The sequence below is a fragment of the Hemiscyllium ocellatum genome, chromosome 14 (assembly GCF_020745735.1).
Source record: "Hemiscyllium ocellatum isolate sHemOce1 chromosome 14, sHemOce1.pat.X.cur, whole genome shotgun sequence".
Classification (NCBI taxonomy): Eukaryota; Metazoa; Chordata; class Chondrichthyes; order Orectolobiformes; family Hemiscylliidae; genus Hemiscyllium; species Hemiscyllium ocellatum.
Genome location: NC_083414.1, coordinates 54,554,062 through 54,576,663, shown reverse-complemented (window position 1 = coordinate 54,576,663; position 22,602 = coordinate 54,554,062). Strand labels below are relative to the sequence as shown.

General features: G+C 39.7%; 1 protein-coding gene across 8 annotated transcripts in view; it reads left to right on the top strand.

Annotated features, from left to right (window-relative positions):
• The window catches only part of chl1b (cell adhesion molecule L1-like b), an 892,764-nt gene that overhangs the window by 413,670 nt on the left and 456,492 nt on the right, over window positions 1–22,602 (top strand). For 7 of the 8 annotated variants that reach the window (XM_060835723.1, XM_060835715.1, XM_060835716.1 and 4 more), the window contains 4 exons: window positions 893–1,063; window positions 17,018–17,071; window positions 20,243–20,354; window positions 21,112–21,296. In XM_060835723.1, coding sequence (XP_060691706.1) covers window positions 893–1,063; window positions 17,018–17,071; window positions 20,243–20,354; window positions 21,112–21,296 — 522 coding nt within the window. The remainder of the gene's footprint in view (window positions 1–892; window positions 1,064–17,017; window positions 17,072–20,242; window positions 20,355–21,111; window positions 21,297–22,602) is intronic. The other variant, XM_060835722.1, reaches the window with a different exon arrangement.

Below are 22,602 nucleotides of genomic sequence, written 5' to 3'. Positions count from 1 at the left end.
TGAAAAGAAGTACAAAAAACTTGCCCTGGTATCAAGATCAACACTCATCTTCTGCAACTATATTAGGAAAAACAATATAGCTAAGAGGTAGGTAGACCTCTTGAAAACTGACAGTGCTGACATTGTAAATGAAAAGAAAGATGTCATGAATTATTGCTTTCTGTCAGTGATACTGAATTACTGTAAAGCATGAGGTTAGATATTAGGGATCCCAAGGAAACAAAATTGAATAAAGGGCAGATCTCTGATCTCGCATGCTCTGATTTAAAAGACTCAAACTCCAGTCTCCAGCTGTTCATATTTCATTAAATTATGATTGCTTGAGTGATGAGATTCTGGAAGCATATATAATCAGTCTGATAGATAGTTGCAGACTCTGATTTCCTGTTTCATGTTCAAAAAAGAAATTGTTGATTGTGAACCGTTTTGATCTTCCCATCCACCAGTAATGATAGCAAATTGTATGTACCACCAACATGCTCACTGTAAATAATGGAGGCTGTAGTTTGAGAATTGAGTTTTACATGTTGAGGTTCCATGCTATGATATTTAGCATACCAGAGAGGTGTGTTTAATCAACAAATTAGCCTTATTCTGTTATTACTTTTGTTAAATTTTCTTTTAACTGCTTAACCAGGTGTCAGAAAAAAGAGCACATCTGCTGAACTATAGGAAGAATTGAGAGCCAGAAAGTTAGATCTAGCTACCTTTATTAAAAATTGGTGTTATTAATTTTTTAATTCATTGATGTTATGAGTACAATTGTATAATGAATTGCTGGGGTGGAATCAATGGCCTTTATAAATTGTAGAAATGAAATTAGCGAAGTGTGTCAGCAAATCACCATTTTAAACACATTTTATGGTTTACTAAAAGTTGTTTTAATTTTCAGAGATACAGCGTATACAACAGAACAGAAGAGCTTCCCAGGGGCTTAATGGAGATCTTTACTTTTCAAATGTCCAGTCATCTGATAGCCGGGAAGACTACCTTTGTTTCGCACATTTTTCGAGAACAAGAACAATTGCGCAGAAAGAGCCCATCAGCTTGATTGTTACGCCATGTAAGTTTTGTTCTTTTAGTGGCCAGACAGAAATACTTCATCCTATATCGTCTTATCATCTCAAAATAAAAGGCAATGATATAGCTATAACTGTGGGAAGATGAACAGCAATGCTACAGTTAGCAGGGAGATATCAGGAGAGCTAACTTAATGGGATATAGCTGACAAATGTTACTAAAGCATGGTGCTTTCTGTAGGATTTTAGGCTGTATAGTTAGTTCTTGCTGGCTTTTTGAACATAAGTTCTGACATGATTTATTATTTTGCTTCCATATATATAACTGATTCACATGTCACCCATCTCCTATTGTATTTGTTCATCCTGCGATTCAGTGTAAAATCAAATTCCCAATTAAGACATCCTGAGAGTCTTTTTGACACGTAGGCATGAGAATGTCTTGACGAGTTTTTTTTTGGAGATCACAATGAACATTTATTTCAGACTGAGAGGAAGAAGCTGGAATCTGATGTGACATTATTACAATTGAGTAAAGGTAACTACACAGATATCAAATTGTGTTGTGTGGAGCTGGCCAGAATTGGCCGGAAGGGGAACTGAGCAGGGAAGACAGTGGAGCAGCAATGGAAAGAGTTCGTGGGGATAGTTCAGGAGGCAAAGCAGAAATCCATCACAAGGAGGAAGAAACCTACAAAGGGGATAATGAGGCAATCATGGCTGACAAGCAAAGACAGCATAAAGGCAAAAGAAAAATCATGTAATGTTGTGATTTTAACAGGAAGCCAGAGGCTTAGGAAGCCTTTAACAACCAACAGAGGATAACAAAAAAAGCAATAAGCAGGAAGAAGATGAAGTGTGAGAGTAAGCTTGCAAGGAATATAAAATAAAATTACAGGAGTTTATTTTAGATATCTACAAGGTAATGGAGAGGCAAGAATTGACATTGAAGCACTAGAAAATGAGACGGGTAAATTGGTAATGCAGAACCGAGAAATGGCAGAGGAACTGAATAGGTACCTTCCATCAGTCTTCACATTGGAACACACCAGCAGCATACCAGAACTTCAGGAGAATCAGGGGGCAGAGGTAAGTGTGGTGGCCATCACTACGGAGGAGGTGCTGGGGAAGCTGGAAGGTCTGAAGGTGGATAAATTACCCTGACTACACCCCAGAGTTCTGAAGGAGATAGCTGAGGAGATTGCAGAGGCATTGGTAGTGATCATTCAGGAATCACTGGAGACAGGGAGGGTGCTCGAGGACTGGAAAATGGCTAATGTAACACCCCCTAATTAAGATGGGAGAGAAGCAGAAGAAGGAAACTATAGATCAGTTAGCATGACCTCAGTTATTGATAAAGTTTTAAAGTCCATTACAATGATGAGATTGCTTAATACTAGGAAGTGCATGGTAAAAGAGGATTCAATCAGCTTGCCTTCATCAAGTGGAGGGCATGCCTGACAAATCAGTGAGAATTGTTTGAGGAGTTTAACAAGCAAGTTAGACAAAAGAGAGCCAGTGGATGTGATCTATTTGGATACCCACAAGCCCTTTGACAAGCTGCCACACAGGAGGCTGCAAAATAAGCTTAGAGCCCATGGTATTGTAGCTAACAACATTCCTGCAATAGTACTGAAGACTTGTGCTCCAGAACTTATTGCACTCCAAGATTTTATGGAGTTGCTTTTGCCATCATAATAAAATGGTATCAATAAATTCTGGAAAATATGATTTTCGGGGCGGTGATGGCCTCGTGGTATTGTTGCTAGACTATTAATTCAGAAATTTGGATAATGTTCTGGGGAACTGGAGTCAAATCCCACCATAGCGGATGGTGGAATTTGAATTCAATTTTAAAAAATCTGGACTTAAGAATCCTCTGATGACTGTGAAACCATTGTCCATCATCAGGAAAACCCCTCTGGCTCACTAATGTCCTTCCGGACAGGAAATCTTCCAGCCCCACAGTTCTGGCATAGATGTGACTCCAAACTCACGGCAGTGTTGTTTACTCTCAGTTGCCCTCTGAAGTTACCTAACAAGCCTTTCCATGATACCAATCGCTATGATGTCTCAGCAAAGGAATGAAACCGGATGGACCATGTGGCATCGGCCCAGGCATTGGAAACGACCACAGCTAAAGTAGCCCTGTCAACCCTGTAAAGTCAGGGGCTATTTGGAGATCACAAAAGGGAGCTGCCCTCAGAGCCCTCAACATTGACTCTACACCCCATGCAGTCTTGTGCCTTCAGGTTAAACATGGACAAGGAAACCTGTTGATTATTATATACATTTTCCATCCACTAATGAATCGGTAATCCTCCATATTGAACAACACTTGAAGGAAGCACTGAGGGTGGCAAATGCTGATAATGTCCTGTGGGTGGGGGATTTCAAAGTCCGTCAGCAAGAATGACTTAGCAGCAGCGTTACTGATAGAGCTAGTCGAATCCTAAGGGATAAACCTGTCAGACTCTTCTACAGTAGCTGTTGTGGGAACCAATAACAAGGAAAAAACATACTTAACCTCATCCTTGCCAACCCCCACTGACACTCCATGGCAGTATCTGCATGATTGCTGCACAGTCCTTGTGGGAGACAACGACTTGCCGACACATTGTGAATACCTTCTATAACCGTGCGAAATGGCACAGACTCCAAAAGGATTGAGCAACTCAAGACTGGATGTCAATGAGGTCAATGGGCCATCAATGGCAGCAAAATTGTACTCCTGCACATGGTCCAGAATCCCTCACTCTACCATTACCATTGAGCGAGGGAATTAACTCTTGGTCAATGGAGACTGCAGGAGAGCATGCCAGGACATATTTAAAATGAAGTGTCAGCCTGGTGAAGCTACCAAACAGGCCAACTTGCATGGCAAACAGTGTAAGCAGCAACTGATGGCCAGAGCCAAGTGATCCCAAAACTAATGGATCAGATTTAAGCTCTGTGGTATTGTCACATCCATTCGTGAATGGTGGTGGACAATTAAACAACTCAATGGAGGAGGACGCTGCATAACTATCCCCATCCTCAATGATGGAAGAACCCAATGCATCATTGCAAAAGATAAGACTGAAGCATTTGCAGCAACCTTCAGCCAGAACTGCTGAGTAGACGATCCATCTTGGCTCCTCCAGTGAACCTCATCATGACAGATACCAAACTTCAGTCAATTTCATTCACTCCACGTGATATCAAGGAACAGTTGAAGGCACTGGATACTGCAAAGGCTGTGGGCCCTGACAACATTCTGGCAATTGTATTGAAGACTTGTGCTCCAGTACTTTGCCACTTCCCTCACCTAACTGTTCCAGTACAGTTCCCGACCTAACAATGTGGAAAATTGTCCTGCACATAAAAAGCAGGACAAATCCAAACCAGCCAGTTACTGCCCCCATCAGTCTTCTCTTGATCATAAGTAACGTGATGGAAGGTGTCATTAATAGTGCTATAAAGTACTCAGCAATAACCTGCTTGGTGATTTCCAGTTTAGATTCTGCCAGGGCCACTCAGCTCCTGACCTCATTGCAGCCTTGTTTGGATCACAGACAAACGAGCTGAATTCTAGAGGTGAGCTGAGTGTGTCAGCCTTTGACATCAAGGCTGCAATCGACTCTGAGTATAGCATTAAGGACCCCAAGCAAAAAATGGAATAAATGGATAGTGGGTGTAAACTCTCCATTGCCTGGAGTCACACCTGTTAGAGGTTGTTAGAGGTCAGCCATCTCAGCTGCCAGGCATCTGTGCAGGAGTTCCTGAGGGCAGTGTCCTCGGCCCAATCTTCAGCTGCTTCATCAATGAACTTCCCTCCATCATAAGGTCAGAAGTGGAGATGTTTGCCAATGATTGCACAATGTTCAACACCATTCGCAACTCCTGGGGTACAGAAGCAGTTTGTGTTCAAGTGCAACAAGATCTGGATAATATCAATGCTATGGCTGCAAGTGGTAAGTAGCTTGCACACCACCCAACTACCAGGCCACCATCACTGAATTCCCTTGTCAACCTCCTGAATTTACCATTGACCAGAAACTTAACTGAACTACCACATAAACACAGTGGCTACATGAGCAGGTCAGAGGCTAGGAATATTGTGGTGAGTAACTCATCTGACTCTTGAAAGCCTGTCCATCATCTATAACGTACAAGTCAGGAATGTGATGGAATATTCCCATTTGCCTGGATGAATGCAACTCCAACAACACTCTAGAAGTTTGATATCATCCTGGTCAAAGCAGCCCACTTCATTGGCACCACATTCATAAGCATTCACTCACTCCTCCAGTAATGCTCAGTCACAGTAGTGTGTACTATCTACAACATGCATTGCAGAAATTCACTGACGATCCTTAAACTGTACTTTCCAAGTCCATATCCACTTTCATCTCCAAAGACAAGGGCAGCAGATACATGGGAACATCACCGCCTATAAATTCCCCTCCAAGCCACTCACCATCCTGTTTTGGAAAAATATCACTGTTTCTTCACTGTTGCTGGATTAAAATCCTGATTTTCCTTCCTCAGGGCACTGTGTTCCTAAGGGAATGTATAGCACATGGACTGAGCGGTTCAAGAAGATTGCTCACCATCACCTTCTCAAGCAGAATTCCAAATGGTCCATAGTGCTGGCCAGCCAGTGATGCCCATGTCCCATAGTATTTCCTTACATATCTATTTTCAAATCAATCTTTTTAGAAATGTTAGTACACACCACTAGGGCAGATAGAACTTGAAACTGGGCCTCTGAGCTCAGAGGTAGATATGTTATAACTGTATCACAAGTACCCATAGATTATCTCTGTTCTTGAAAACTGGATTGATCCGTTAATTTCTAAATACCTATCAAACTGTAAATGGTTTGGATGGAAAAATACAAATGAGCTGATAGTGACATGATGACACAATACTTTGACTGCCATCTCCATTATATTTCCACAAGATCATACTCTAACCGATATAAAGATGGCTTTAGTGTTCTGCAGGTATAGAAAAGGCAACTGAGGAGAAATATCCACAGTGCTGTCATTTGCAGTTATCTTATTTTGAATAGAGTTGGGTCGTTTTTCTAATCATTTTTGCTATTGTCAATTACGTTTCCCATCTATTGTCAGCCATATACCTCCAGCTAACAATTTCTTCAGACAAGGCACAGTGGGAATTCTCTTCCATCACTGGGATGCTGTGAAATCAAACTGGCAATTACCCCACATCACTATATATATAGACAAAATTAAACATATCTGTACAAATCAGAGGAGCAGTGCTTGCAGGAGCTTTGCTCTATGAAGGAAATATCACTGAATTATATCCTTTTATATGTCTTGATCTATTGTCAGCTGCAGTTGAAGCACACCATTTCTCTGACTAAAGATTGCAACAGCATTTTTTATGATAACTTTGACCTCTACAGGATTATTACCGATCTTTAATGTATCACAACATGGAGATAGACAGCTGAACCAAATCAATCTTTCTACCTCTGTATTCACAAAACAGTAAATTCAAACTTCAGAAGACCCTGAACGCTTAAAACAAGTAGACAAGTTTGAACAACTAGTTCCAGACTTTGATTAATTCCAGACACTGATTTTGTATCTCCAACTAAAAACTTAATAATTTATTAAATAGGTAATAACTTTGGCAGAAAAACCGTGAAACAATAAGACAATTGAATTAATGTCCACATGAAATATTTGTCCTCATGCCCCATTCACACAAAAGACAGACAGACAAACAAATATGGTTAAGGGATAAACAAAAAAAATGATAAAACTGGCCAGATTACATGAAATGGTTTCCACAATATATTGTTTCACAGACGTAGATGTAGATTCATTGCTTTGCTGAAAATATTGATCAAAGTCACTGTTTCAATTCACTTAAGTATGGGTAGGAATACTTCTAACTCGCCTTTCTACTCTGTTGGTTTCCAAAAGCTGGGATGGGAGATTAAGTAGGGAATTTTCAAATCTCCATGCTGTGTCACCAACAGCAAAACATTTCTTGAGAAAACACAGGTCAAAAAACAATTTCAGCTCTAGTCCTGCTCTGACAGACTAATTATCCTTTCATGAGGCCTCTATTATGAATCAGCATTTGCCATCTGCTTGAAAACTTGCCTACTCGCAGAGTGCTTTAGAGAACACCTCCAGGACACCTGCACCAACCAATCCCACCGCCCCGTGGCCGAACACTTTAACTCCCCCTCCCACTTTGCCAAGGACATGCAGGTCCTGGGCCTCCTCCATCACCAGTCCCTAACCACTCGATGCCTGGAGGAAAAACATCTCATCTTCCACCTTGGGACCCTCCAACCCCAGAGCATCAATGTGAATTTTACCAGTTTCATCATTCCCCTCTCCCCACCTTATCCCAATTCCAACTTTCCACCCTCATGACCTTTCCCACCTAACTGCTCCGCCCTCCTCTCAGACATATCACCATTATCCCCAGCTCCACTTACACTTTCATTTACCTTCCCTCCAGCCCCATTCCCCCACCCATTGATCTCGCCACCTCCTCGGCGCACGGCCTCATTCCTTTTTTGCCTGAGCAATCGACTCTCCTGCTCCTCAGGTGCTGCTTGACCTGCTGCGCTTTTCCAGCATCTCACACTCGACTCTATTCCCAACGTGGCAGAACCAATTCCCAGGAACTGACCTCATTAATAGTCATCTCATGCTATCTGTTTAACCTTCCTTCTGGGTTCACCATGTCTGTAGAATCTCTTTTAATTGAGATTTAGTCTGCAATTAATCCCCAGGCCTGGCCTCAAAAACAAAGAAAAGTTTGTTTGATTTGTTCTTTTCCTTGTAACTGCAAGCTGGTCCCAAAGTCCACTAGTCATCTTCAGCTCACAATTCCCAGTTCACAGCTGCAAACCAAAATTGATAAAAGTAATGAAAAATCAATACAGATTCTAACAAATGAAGTTAAACTGAAACCAAATGGTTTTCTTAGTTCTTGATCAGCCTATCAAGTTGATCTTTTTCTTAGCTCACAAGTACTCAATAGGCCCAGAAATGCTATTAGCTGGATAGATTAGATCTGTATGTCAGGACCAATTGCAAATCTTGACACCGCTTACTTTGCAGGAATTTCCGCCAATATTGAGTAAGATTTAGAGATTTTCAAGAGTTCTGACTTCCTTAAGCTTAATAGTTACTTCAGAAAGTGAAAGGACTGAACATCTATTCTAATTCCTTGATAACTATTAAATTGAACCGACAATACCACTCCCCCATTCTTCCCAAAACCTGACAAGCTCAATTTCCAACACACTGTCCCATCGCCTGACCCCAACAGATTTGACACCTTACCTCTTTGGAACTAATGCCCTGGTCTCCTTCCTATCGGAAAAATGTTGTGAAACGTGAAAGGGTTCAGAAAAGATTTCCAAGGATATTGCCTGGGTTGGAGGATTTGAGCTACAGGGAGAGGCTGAACAGGTTGGGGCTGTTTTCCCTGGAGTGTCGGAGGCTGAGGGGTGACCTTATAGAGGTTTACAAAATTATGAGGGGCCTGGATAGGATAAATAGACAAAGTCTTTTCCCTGGGATCAGGGAGTCCAGAACTAGAGGGCATAGGTTTAGGGTGAGAGGGGAAAGACATAAAAGAGACCTAAGGGACAACATTTTCATGCAGAGGGTGGTACGTACATGGAATGAGCTGCCAGGGGATGTGGTGGAGGCTGGTACTATTGCAATATTTAAGAGGCGTTTGGATGGGTAGATGAATAGGAAGGGTTTGGAGGGATATGGGCTGGGTGCTGGCAGATGGGACTAGATTGGGTTGGGATATCTGGTCAGCATGGACAGGTTGGACCGAAGGGTCTGTTTCCATGGTGTACATCTCTACGAGTCTATGACTCTGAGGGCTTATGCCTGAAACATCGACTCTCCTGATCCTCAGATACTGCTTAACCGGCTATGCTTTTACAGCACCACAGTATTCGACTCTGATCTCCAGCCTGCAGCCCGCACTTTCTCCGAAGATCCAGCAACCTCCCTGAATTGACCCCTCACCCTACTATTTGAATACATCTGCTTACTTGACAACTTATTCCCCTCACTCACATGCCAACCTGTTGCTCATGCCCACATGCTACATGATCCCCCTCACCTAACTGTCATCCTTCCCCCCCCACCCCCAACTGACCTAATACCCTTAACCCCCTAACCAAACCATGTTCATCTGACATCCTATCCCCACAAGTTTCCCGCACTGTGAAAGTGTCTGTATGATGTCTCAACTCCTGAATTTATTGCTGAAACAAGAGAGGGTTGTTTCCACCCTGATCTGATCCACTGTTGTGAAACAGGGCCTTCTGTCCTTGAAACTCAAGGGTGGGACTGATCAAAATACAGGTTTTTTTTGTCCAGTTTGAGGTGGAAATAGAATTTTATCTATCTAGCCCAAAGTGTGATCTGTCCGTGTACCTCAAACAAGCTTGTAAGGTTCCACATACTTACCGTCCTGCGAAGGGTTTCTATGAGAAGAATTTTGTGAAGCTTAAAAATATTTTGCAGATGTCGGGACTATTTATCCAAATCTCTACAGCTGAAATTTGGTTACTCCTATATCCCGTTTTCAAGTAATACCATGGATCACCTGATCATCTATCATCCATGTTTTTGTTGGCAGAGTTTATATATGTCACAGTGGCTACTTTTGCATGGCCCATTCCAGAAAATCAGTGGGACATGAGGAAAAAGACTTCTTCTCAACTCTTGTTTGTTTAAAGCTTTCAATTATCTATCAATGACCTTCAGTTCTTCACTCATAGTGCAAATTAAATAACACATTTGCATGAATATAATATACCCTTAACATTTAAATATGGGAAATACACATAACCTCCAGTAATTTTTCTTTTGCAAATGAATTGCACTCCAAAATTTTTTATCCGATTAAATGTCTTGAAATTATTTGTCCTGTTCTTTAATTGTGCCCCGCTTTTTTGCCAGTCCCATCAGCCACTGGGCTTTGCCGTGTTGTCTGTTGGTCATATGTTGCCCCTACGATATGCGTAAATGCTGTGAAAATTGAATACTGAGAAAAGTGATTTTTCTAATATTTCCCTTGCAAGATTGTAATGCAGTTTAATGCCATAGAATAATTATCTTTATCTTAGCAGCTTCCTCTGTTCTTTGGGTATCTTTTCAGTCTGACATGTTATTATTCAACCTCAAACTAATTTTTGTTTGGAGAGCAAGTCACTTGGGTATGAATCTCCTCCTTTTACACATATCAGGTGCATCAAGTATCTTGCAAAGAGAAAAGTGCATCTGGAGAATTCCTATTTAGGTCATAAACATTTCCATTTAGGTCATAAACTTCTAAATATGTCTCCTGGCAATTGAATTGAGGAACCTTAATTAAAAAAAATTGGAGAATCAGACTAATCAGGACAGAAACTATATTGCTCTAATCCTGAGCAAGTCAGTCATCAATATTCACAGGCTCAATGAGCTTTAATTAAATCAGTAAAAGTTAAGGCCCTGCTGGAGCACCAGCAAGTTCCTTCAGACTGTGTTCTTACTCCAGCTGTGCTAGCCTCGAGTAACTCTGGCATATCCTGCCTCTGAAACTTTTCCTTTGTTGCATGAAGTACAGTGTTACAGCTTTAGCACTTCAACCGGAAATGCAATTAGTATCAACTTGAAATGCGGAAGTGAAAATGCAGATCTTTGGAGATCCAGTGCACCAAGTATATTTCGAACCTTGTGACTTTAGAAAAAAAACTTTGGTGAGGAACCTTTGGTAACCAGTAGATCCATCAGCTTAATGTCATGACTTGTTTTTCAACTTCGACATGTTTCCACTTAATGTCTTTCGATCTAACTGATTAGTTTATGTTTCGAAACTGCTGTTTGACATTCTGTTGTCATCAGTAATTGTTTTGCCAATTAGCACAATCAGCATAATTCTTTATGTATCTTAGATACTCATCAAATATGTCACTCTCAAGTAATGAGACTTGGAATATCAGTTGATGGGCACCTCTACTTGTTGCTTTTTATTGCATATTCTGCAGTGCAAGTAGTAAGATCTCAAGTGTGCAAATATCATCTTTAATTCTTGTGTATTATCCTGTTTCTAACAGAGTTTTAGCTAAGATTTTATTTTGAAAATAATGGTCACAGTACTTCCTAATATTCATGCACAAACCAGATAGTAACTTCCTGGGGACAGAACTTGTGCATTTCAAATGTAATAATCCAGAAATTGTTGTCCAAGATGTGCTGTTTATTGGAAGGTGCACATCAACAGCATCTCTCATTCTAGCTTCCCATTTAATTATGTTTAAAGGTATCAAATTCAGGTCCTGACATTGTGGTTGTGGACTAAACTAAACTTAGTACACAACATTGATTTGTCCATCTAGTCTAAAAACATGTGGTACATTATGGTTACTGCCACACAGTCTTCCTAACACTTAAAATTCATCTTTGGGACAATGTTAATATTATCACTCTGCCTTCTAATTGTGTCTGAAATTTTAAAAGAAATGTTTTTTATAATCTTGTTTTTTGTTCTCTCAATTCAATCTGTCCTTTTCTAAAGGCATTCTATATCTGATTTGATGCTTATTAAATTATTTCCAGAATAAATGCCCATATCTGTTGAAGACTTTTGTTAGTGAGTTTGGTTAAGGATGTACACAGTTGTCTGCTCATTTTCCCAAGTTCAAGCTACTCAGTGCAGGCTGCCTTGTCATTTGAATGTTCTGCTCACTGCAGCTTGCAACTTGCCAAGCATCATCTGACCCAATGGCTCTGGATAAGTGAAAGTTGAATGAATTGCATATAGCAAAATCTAGCAAAAGCAAATTACTACAGATGCTGGAAATCTGAGATACAAATAGAAATTGCAGCAAGTACTCAATAAGTCAGAAAGTATATGTAGAGAGAAAAAGAACTGTCACTTTTTGTTTTCACTGATGTTTCCTGACCTGAATGCTTTCAATATTTTCTATTTATTTTTTCCAACTGTTTGATTATGCAGTCAAATCCAGGGAAAGTGTTTCTTCAAACAAAGACCGTACTATGATTTTGGAAATGTATAGCTCATTTTGACTCTCACAGTGTGAGATTGCCTTTTTATCGCAATTCATAATTCGAAGTGCACCCTGAGGTCTGAGCATTTGGGATGTAGGTAACTGTTCCCTTTTCTGATGAACTTTTTGTTGTACCTGTATTAGGGGCACTACAAAAATGGAATGGCACTTACCTGGGTTGAGAATCTCCATGGATGTGCTGGCTTTGTTCCAGCAGTGACAACATTTCAGGAAGGAGAAAGTGAGGACTGCAGATGCTAGAGATCAGAATTGAAAGTGTGGTGCTGGAAAAGCACAGCAGGTCAGGCAGCATCCGAGGAGCAGGAGAATCGACGTTTCGGGCAGGAGCCCTTCATCAGGATATTTTAGGAAACTGACCAGGAAACTGTACATCAGTTGTCACAAGGAGTGGCAGAATTAGCAGTGCCATCTCTTGATCCTGTACCTGGTGTCGTTTGAGGTTCTTAATGACCACGATCAGCGAGAACATGTACCTTCTGGAATTGCTAATGTCTTTTATGATAATAAGGATGCTGTTGTTTAGTGATAATGTCACTGAACATGTAGTCAAGAACCCCTGGAGCGTCAGAGGCCAAAGGGTGACCTTAGAGAGATTTATAAAATCATGAGGGGCATGGTTAGGATAAATAGACAAGGTCTTTTCCCAGAGATGGGGGAGTCCAGAACTAGAGGGCATAGCCTCAGGGTGAGAGCGGAAAGATATAAAATGGACCTAATGGGAAACCTTTTCACATAGGGTGGTAAGTGCATAGAATGCACTGTCAGTGGGAGTACAATTGCAACGTTTAAAAGGCATCTGGGTGGGACTAGATTGGGTTGGGATATCTGGTTGGCATGAGTTGGACTGAAGGGTCTGTTTCCATGCTGTACATCTCTCCGATTCTATGACTGTAATTGGGCATTGGTTCAAACCATTGTTGTAAAAGCCCATCTTGTTTGCTGATGCCCTTGAGGGAAGGAAATGTGATGTTCTTATCCAGTCTGTCTATTTGTGACACCAGAGTCATAGCAATGTAATTGACTGTTAACTGTACTTGTATCCAAATGCTCAAAAGTATAAAGAGAGGAATAGACCAGATGGACCACCTGACACTGGAAACAATAAGAGCCCATCCCTCTTGACCCTGCAAATTCTACCTTCGCAACACCTAAGGGGTTGTGCCAAAATTGATATATGTCCTGTACAGTGGGCAAGTAATAGTTATTTTCATGGAATCACACCTGACAGAACATTTCCAAAATACCACAGTCACTATCTCTAGGTTTGGCCTGGCCCACTGGCAGTTTTGAAGGCCACATTTGCTCGACTGTGCAACCAACAAAAGGAAAATATCTACCTGACTTTGTCCTCACCAATCTATGTGTCAGAGATTTCTACATGAATGGCAGTATTGGAATGAATGACCACTGCATAATCTTTGCTCGGACAAAATTCTGACTTTACGTTGAGGGTGTCATCCATCATGTAGCATGGCACTACCACAGTACTGAATCGGACACAATGTAGGAGGACATGTTCGGAGCAGTGCCAGGCATACATAAATATGAGTTGTCAACTTGGCGAAGCTACAACACAGGATTACTTGCAAGCTAAGCAGCAAGTGGTAGACAGATCGAAGCTCTGACTGCATCAAGTCATAATGGTAAAGTCCATCACATCACTATAAAGGGCACAGCTGAAGTATTTGAACCATTTTTGGCCAGATATACCAAGTGGCTGGTCCATCTCTGTATCCTCCTTAGGTGCCCAGCATCACAGTTGCTCATCTTCAACCAACTGAATTCACTCAATGCATTATCAGGGAATGGTGGAGGGAATTAGATACTGTAAGATCTCTAGGTCCTGTCAACATTCTGGCAATAATACTGAAGATTTATTTTCCAGAAGTATCCCTGTTCCAGCCAAGTGGTTCAAATATAACAACAACACTGACACATTCACCTAGTATTGTGGAAAAGTACCGAACGTTATCAACCTATTCGCAATCATTGGTGAAGGAAAAGCACAGCAGGTCAGGTAGCATCCGAGCAGCAGAGGAATGGATGTTTCGGGCAGAAGCCCTTGAGCAGGAATTCCTGATTAAGGGCTTATCCCCGAAATGTCGATTTTCCTATTCCTCGGATGCTGTGCTTTTCCAGCACCACACTCTCGACTCTGAACTCTTGCATCTGCAGTCCTCATTTTCTCCTACAATCATTGGTGAAGGCACACAACTGAAGACTCTGCTATTGGTTCAAAAATGTTGACTCTGTTGGGAATACAAATACATATATAAAAAGGAACAGTCCTGTCAGGTGCAGTAGGCCACACACTATAACAGGTGTCAGTATGTGAGACGGTTGCCACATCTTGGCCAAGAGTGACAGGTGTGGATAGAGGCCCTCAAAAAGCAAGGTTAAGGAGCTGCAGTCCAGTGACTATTTGATATAGCTGTACAGCTGGAGGAGCTGCCGTACGAAACTGCAGGAATCTCATCCCACTCTACTTCTGTTGTCCACCACTACTTGATCAGAGTGAACATAATGAGGAACAAAGATGAGTTGCACACTTCTCTGTTAGGGTCAAAATCAAAGTTAGCAACTTTGAAGCCAGACATTTGCCTGACTTCTAAAATTGAAGAGAATGCATTGTGGAAGAATAGCAAAACCTCCAGCTTGCCTGATGTTGTAAATTTCAAGATTGGGCAGTAAAGGAGTTGCCAATATAGGGTAGTGCTCAGTGTATATTTTAATTCTTTCATGGGATTGGGTATCACTTGAAAGCTGAAAATGTGTTGCTGGAAAAGCGCAGCAGGTCAGGCAGCATCCAAGGAACAGGAGATTCAACGTTTCGGGCATAAGCCCTCCTATCACTTGAAAGACCAGCATTTCTAACCCAGCGTAAATTGCCCTTGAACTGAATGGTTTGTTTGGTCAGTTCAGAGGGCAGTGACAAGTTAACCACATTACAGTGGGTTTGGAGTCCCATGCAGGCTAGATCAGGTGGAGTCAGCATGTTTCCTTCACTAAAGGACATTGGTAAAACAGATGTGTTTTTTTAAAATGAAATGCAATGATAGTTTGATGGTCACAATTGCTGAGGCTAGCTTTCAATTCCAGATTTGATGAATTGAATTTAAATTCTCCCAGTTGCCATAGTCTGATTTGAAACCCTGATTCTAGATTGTCAACCGTGTCTTCCTGGATTCTCAGTCTACTGACAATGTCACTATGCCATCATCTACATGATATATTAATGTGCACAATAAGAACAGAGAGGATATTGCATAAGGGTCTGAAAACCCTTGATGCTGAGTAGACCCTTTAATAGTATCTACCGTGATGGAGTTGTATGAGCTTTGTGGGAGAAGAGCATATGATCTTGAAGACCTGCCAATCAGATCCACCTCAATATCTTTGTAATGATGTCTATCACATCACTGTAAATTTGATCTCGTTGCCACCATCAGTAAACTACATCTTGCTTACAGACTACAAGTGATTTTCCTATATCGCACTAGGCCATGCAGGCCCTGTACATCCCTATACTGAAAGAAGATGGCAGTCGCAAATCTATCTCAGTGGTACAGCAAGTTCACACAACATAATGAGCAATGGATTGGTTCGTATAACAAGACTCTGTTGTCATTGTGAAGCAAACAAAGATTCTGCCAGTTAGTATTTGCTCTTTGCTCCTTTGTATGGTTGAGGAACTTTCTGTTACCACAAAATTTTAGGATTGAACAGAGCTGCTGACTGTACAATCCCTGTCCATTTGGAGAGGTTTTGGAAGGCCTTCATGTAAGTTTAACATTCTGTCAGAATTCTTTTCATATGGAGATCTTGATTGTGTCTTCATAGGCTGTTGAGCCACTGATCGTGTTATTTTTTAATCCCTGTTCCCTTTTCCTTTGGTTTTCACATGCACTGTGCAGTCCACTCCACATCCACCATATACCCCCAAATGACTTAGTCTGGGCTCATTAAACTGATAGGGAATGACAATATGAACACACTTTTATTGGTTGCTCATTCTATTAAGGATCTTCGATGTTATATTGGATCTTGATACTCCTGCTTTCCTGTTTCAAAATTCCTTGGAGAGAAAAATGTGAAGTATTGTTCCATCACTATTCTGTATATATAAAAAAAGTTGACTTAATTTCAGCCCACCTGTAACTATGTATGTATCAGCAAAATTTTGATTGTCTTGTGTGATTTTCCTACTGGTAAAACTCTGTCTCCCCTGCCTGTAAAATAATCATTTTCAACAGGTTTAAACAATCAAATTTTCAGACACTGCAAATATAATTCAGTCTTACTGATACTATTTATGTCATTACAATGGTGCATGATGTGACACTGTCCGAAAGTAACAGGAAATCTGTCAATGTTCTTTGATCGTCGTTGGAATGGCTGTATACCGCTAGAAGTGACCTCTGTCTCAAGGTTACAGTGGAGATCAAAACCAAGTCCTAGATCTGCTCTTGTTCACTGTTCAGTAACCTTTTATAACATTAGTTTAATCTATGTCATAACATATCCAAACAGGTTGATTAAAATAACTGACCATGCTAACTGAGATTTCTAGTGATGCAATGGCATTGTCTCTACCTTCGGGTCAAGTCCTAACTGCTCCAGAGGTGTGTCATAGCATGTCTGAAGAGGTTGATTTAAAAGATCTACACTATTGTAAGCCAATGGGAGAGACAAACTTGCAATAACAGTAACTAACATGCATATGATGAAGTTTAACTTGATCGAAAGCTCATGAATAGCTGAGTGTCTTTAGTCGTGCATGCTGTGTGTGCAATTCATTTTTTTTTCTGTTTATTAAATCATTAATTTCAATAACCATTTTTGTGCACTATGTTTTTTTTTTCTATTATCTCATGCTTTTAATTTCTTATTTACATTGTTTTGTTTGTTCCAGTTGTACTGACCAATCAAACAGAGTCATCTGTCAGTTACAATAATTTGGCTGCTGGTGAGTTTTAATCTGTGATGACTGATGTTCGTGGAAGCAAGAATGAGAGTAACTGCATACTAACAACTGTTTATGCTTCAAGCACAGATGTAGCAATTGATACATACCACTGACATAATTTCTGTGCATATCTGGCTTTTCTTTGTCTATCCTTCCAGTTTATACGATGATGTACTGGTTAATAATGGCTCTTTCTTCCATCCTTGGCATTTTTTTACTTTATCAAAGTACTCAGAAAATGGATGAATGGCATCTAGTATTTTTAGTTAACAAACTTGGTGCTGAGAACGTACTTAGCACACTTGCTCCTTCTTTGCTGATTTGAAACAAAAACTAGGAGTCTCAGCAACATTCTCAAGACACTGCTAACACCGTGGTGTTTCTCTGATTCCTGGATTGTCAACTCTTCAATCTCATCTACAAATGGACAGTTTTCAGTGCACTCACCGAAAAAAAAGAGCGGTTTCATAACTTGGTTGAGAAACAATTGAAGATACTTGTGACTTGTTGGTTGAAGTGAATTAGTTACCAAACTAGACTATTCTTTTTACAACATATTTTCAACTCTTCATTATTTGATTTTTTTTTACTATTGAGACCTTAGCTGAGAATAATATTCATACTTATTGAAAATGATCAGAATAATAGCTTGTCTGTCTAATCACACTATCATTAGACAACTTCAAATAGTATGTTTATAATAGTCATTGCCATTGATCGGTGGGACATCACCTCGGTAAAAGGCATCACTTTTGAAATATCACTACATTTAAGTGATGGATTTAGGCATGAAATATCTTCGAAAATAATTACCTTTAGATGATAATACAAAAAGCTTCTTAACTGATAGGAGTACACGAATTGAATGCAATCATAAAAACATCAATGTTTTTCTTCGACCCATGTTGAAATACTAAGTTATGCATCTGATTCCTGGAGTTGACAATTTTTTAAAAGTATGTCACATATTTTTGGTGTAGTATTCTGCATACCTGAGGGAATGCTTTCAACTGAATTAGAAATATCACTATGCGTGTATGCAGGCTGCTTTCTTATGTTTGTGCCAAGCTCTTCTCCCAGAAATCTACATGTACCAAGATCTTATGTAAGGGACAAGAAGAAGAAGAACCTGATTGCATATATGTAGTCATTATTACATTCTCTTTGAATTGCGCATCAAATAACTAGTTTGCTTCTCATGTAAATGAGTTTTTAAAAAGACAATAGAATAGCAAGGCACTTGTGTAATATGGTGTAATATTACAATTTGATTTTGAGTCAAGATATAAAAAATGGAAACATTGGTTCACCTTAATTGACTGACACTGTAATTTTAATAACCTAATATTTCTGTTTTTTCAAACTACAATATTCTAGATCTTCAGAAATGATTTTATAATACGTAAAACATCATCAAATCAGCATAGCCTCACAAGTAATCAGTTAAACAATTATGCTAACATATATGCAAGGATAATGATGCTCAGCAGACCTGCTGTTCACATTCACCACTCTCTAAATTACAACATAAATATTCAAATGAAAGGCAAAGTCAATTTGCAGGAATACTCTAGCTTCCAGTCAATTGATATTCTCATTAATAATTGTCTCGTGCAAAAATTAGAAATAACACAGTTTCTAAAAAAAAAATCCACACAACAGCTACAAATTGCAATGGATTATCAAATAAATCTCCCAAGACAGTGTCATTGTGAAATGATAACACTGCCTGTGAATGTTAATGGTGAGGCGCACACTGGTTATTTTGCTTGCTGTGGTACACTACTTCCAGCGTGAGTATTGCACACTGATGTCATTTTGTTTGGTGTATTTTCTATTCTTTTTAATCAATGATCTACCATTGCCCACAAAACAAAATGCACAGAAACCCAACTTTAATATTACTGAAAAGAGTGATATGTTGCCAAAGTGCTTTATCTTGCATTGATCAGGGCAAATCCAAGAATGGAAAATTTCAAACTATCACCACAATTTACAATACAAGATGAAAAGATGCTGATTCATTGAGAGGTTGGCTCTGATTGGCTGAGACATTGCTGTAGAGAAGGCAACAAAGGCTCCCAGAGCTTCTGGATAGTGCAAAAAGCTGGAAAGTTTAAACATATTATTTTATTTGAATGGGTTCCTCACTGTGAATCTATAGCTTTTCTATCAATCCATTTCATAATTTCAACTGATTATCATTTGCACCCCTTTCATTTATTCTACTCTGAAGCATGTTGATTTATTTTGGAAGAAAGTACTTGACAAAGACTATCACAGAATTTGAATTGTAGTAACATTCACAAAAGCAACAGTGTGCTCCAAAACAGAAAAATAATATGCACAATATTTTCACTTCTGTAAGAACACCCTACTGCAAGCTCAGAAGTGCGAGGGCAGTACTTTCAATGGCTGTAAAGTTGACACTGGCCATGATTTTCTTTTGCATCTGTCTCCTTCCATTGCTAAAGCTGGGGACATATGTAATATCTCCAAGTTTATTGTGCACTTTTTGCAAAGATAGTCACTTGAGGCTGTCTTTTTGTTGAAAGTTGCATTGCATTCTTTGCTGCCAAAGGCATGGTACAGATGTGTTTAGGCATTAAATATGGGTTTACTTGTGATGAAATTGATTCCAACTTGGTAGCACCTTATTTATAGTACCTAACTTTGTCCAGTGGAACTTCAGCTTCATATGTTTCACCTGAGTATATAATAGTGCGAAAGACAGGTATTTTATATGTTATAATGCTAGTGTACTGCCACGATTGTGTTTGTAAACATCTGGTACATGTCCCTAATACAACAACATCTATATCACATCGCTGTTTGATTGGAAAGTCAAAGATTGTCAAATAAAAGTATGAAACTATTTAACTTTCAAGCAAAGTGCTGGAACAATCCAATAGTGTAGAAATTCAGTTAAGAGCAAATTCAATTTTGACTTTACAGGCTCTGATTGATTTAATTTACATTTCTGTTCTGCTGAAATTCTCAGTCAAGCATTAACCAAATTAACATAATAGCTTGCTTTCTCTTTTCCCTTTCTTTGACTTTTGTTTCATTTAGTTGAGCTTCTTATCAAAGTTTAACAATGCTTTCAATAAAATTTGACATTTACACGTTCACCTAACATCAAATTCAAATTGAATTCCTTTACCTTTGCAGCAAATTCAATAAAAGATCGACCGCCAAGATTTCTAACACCTTCCGGCAGCAACTCAAAGATTACTGCCTTGCGAGGTGAAACTCTTCAGCTGGAATGTATTGCTGAAGGCTTGTAAGTATCAAGGAGATAACAATTAATGAGCCACTTTGACAATATGAAACCAACATAGATATTTTCGTGTCCCAAAATATAGTTCTCAGTGGACATATGACACAGACTGACAAAACTCTTATTGTGCAGAAAGAGGCCATTTGGCCCATCATGTCTGCACTAGAAGAGTATTTTGCTCAGACCTCTATCGCTGCATTTCCCATTGCAAATCCATCCAGCCTGCACGTTACAGATCATTTAGCATGGTCAATCAACCTAACGTGTACATCTTTGGACTGTGGTAGGAAACCGGAACACGTGAACGAAGCCCACACAAATGCAGGGAGAACATTCAAACTCCACAGACAGTCACCCAAGGCTGGAATTGAACCTGGGCCTCTGGCGCTTTGAGGTAGCAGTGCTAACCACTGAGCCACCATACAATTCAGTTGGCGCTGTTGTTGTTATTAGCATGTAAATATATTTCTGAGTTGGTATTCTGGTATCTTTAACTATAATTCTAATGCACAAAAAATTATAATTAAGGGAGTTTTCAGTCACAATGGTAGTGTCCCTGCCTCTGAGGCAGAAGCTCACATTCTCCCTGCCATGTGTGTCATTGCATGTCCTACCAGGTTGATGAAAGCTAAGTTTAAAAATCAATGATCAGTACTTGTTTTCTTTTAATGTAACCATATATATCGTGACTCATTTGGGCCATGGAAGTCTGGTTTGTGTGGTCAGCTTATTTCAGAAACAACTATTGTTCTCTTCACAGCCCCACACCCCAAATCACCTGGACTAAGATTGATGGCGACATGCCAAAACAAAAAGCAACTGAAGAGAACTTCAACAAGACTTTGAAAATAATTAATGTCACAGAACTTGATGATGGAAAATATGAATGCAAAGCCGAAAATGCATTTGGAGTCGTCAAACATGCCTTCTCTGTTACAGTAGAAGGTAATGGATTACATTTTCCCTTTATTTTTCTACCTTACCATCTTCACTTTAATAGAAAAAATGCTTTTGAACAGTACATTAATTGAAGTTAATTAGATTTGAGTTATGACCCACAGAGTTTTTTTTTCTTTCAAGGGATTTGTATTACTTTAATGTGTATGTCAGCCATTGCTCAGTTGGTAGGACACTTTGGTGTGATAGCTGGTGATCTGCTCCCACAACATTACTGCAAGGTATGGGTTACATAGTACTGAAGAACTCAATGAGGTTTGTTTCAAGTCAAAGTATTTACTTACATACACGACAATCACAGGCACTTGCCTGTCTGGGCCAGGCAATTCAGATGTACTGTATCAAACTTCCCTCAGTGTGTCATGCTGCAAGAGGACAAAGTTCAGGAAGATGGAGACTGACAGCTGTACACGGTCATCAGCCGTGATATGACAGTGATAGCATCTGCACATAACTTAAAAAGTGTAACTCTTGATCCTGAGTCACAGGGTTTGAGCTTCAAGTTCTGCTATAGGATTTGAGCACAATGTCCATATTGATAATCCATTGCGAGACTGAAAGACTACTGTGTACTATTGAATTGTGTCATCTGCTCAGATGAGTGTGAAAGGTTCTGCTTTACTGTTTGAAGTGTTAAGACTACACCCCAGTGACCAGACCAACATTTTCCCCTTAATCAACATCTCATTACTATTTGTGGAACAATATATCATATTAACTAGAGACAAGCAAATAAATTGCTGAAAGCTATATCAAAGGAAAATTTAAAATGAAATGCTAGGTTTATTCAGTCCTTTTTACCTGGCCCTTCAGAGAGATTGTCCTGATGGGAGGTTTTCAACATTTGGCAATCAACTTCAAGTGCCACAAGTTGAACATGAGACAAATTTGAAGATTACAGGGGAACGGACTGAGTTTGCTGAATGAGCTGTTGGTTTGAGGGCTGCAGCAGGGAGTGGAACATGTTTATTGTGTCAGAAAGATAGTTTTCAAAGTTCTTATCTTCCCTTATTTTAAGATATACAGCCCCATCTAGTGGGAAGCTTTGAGAATGGTTTGGTAAAGCTATTTCAAGTTAATACCAAAATAAATATAGATTGTCAATTCAAAGATGTGTCCACATGCCTTCCTGGGCATGACACATCTTTTGAATGAAAAGAAGTTCAAATGTTTTCAGTGAATAACTGGATATTAATTGATATCCTGTCAGAAGAGAAGTTGCATTGTTAGAGCCCCTTCATCACAAGAACAGCAGTGATTTGAAAGGCAGCTTCAAATTCCACACTAAACGGGT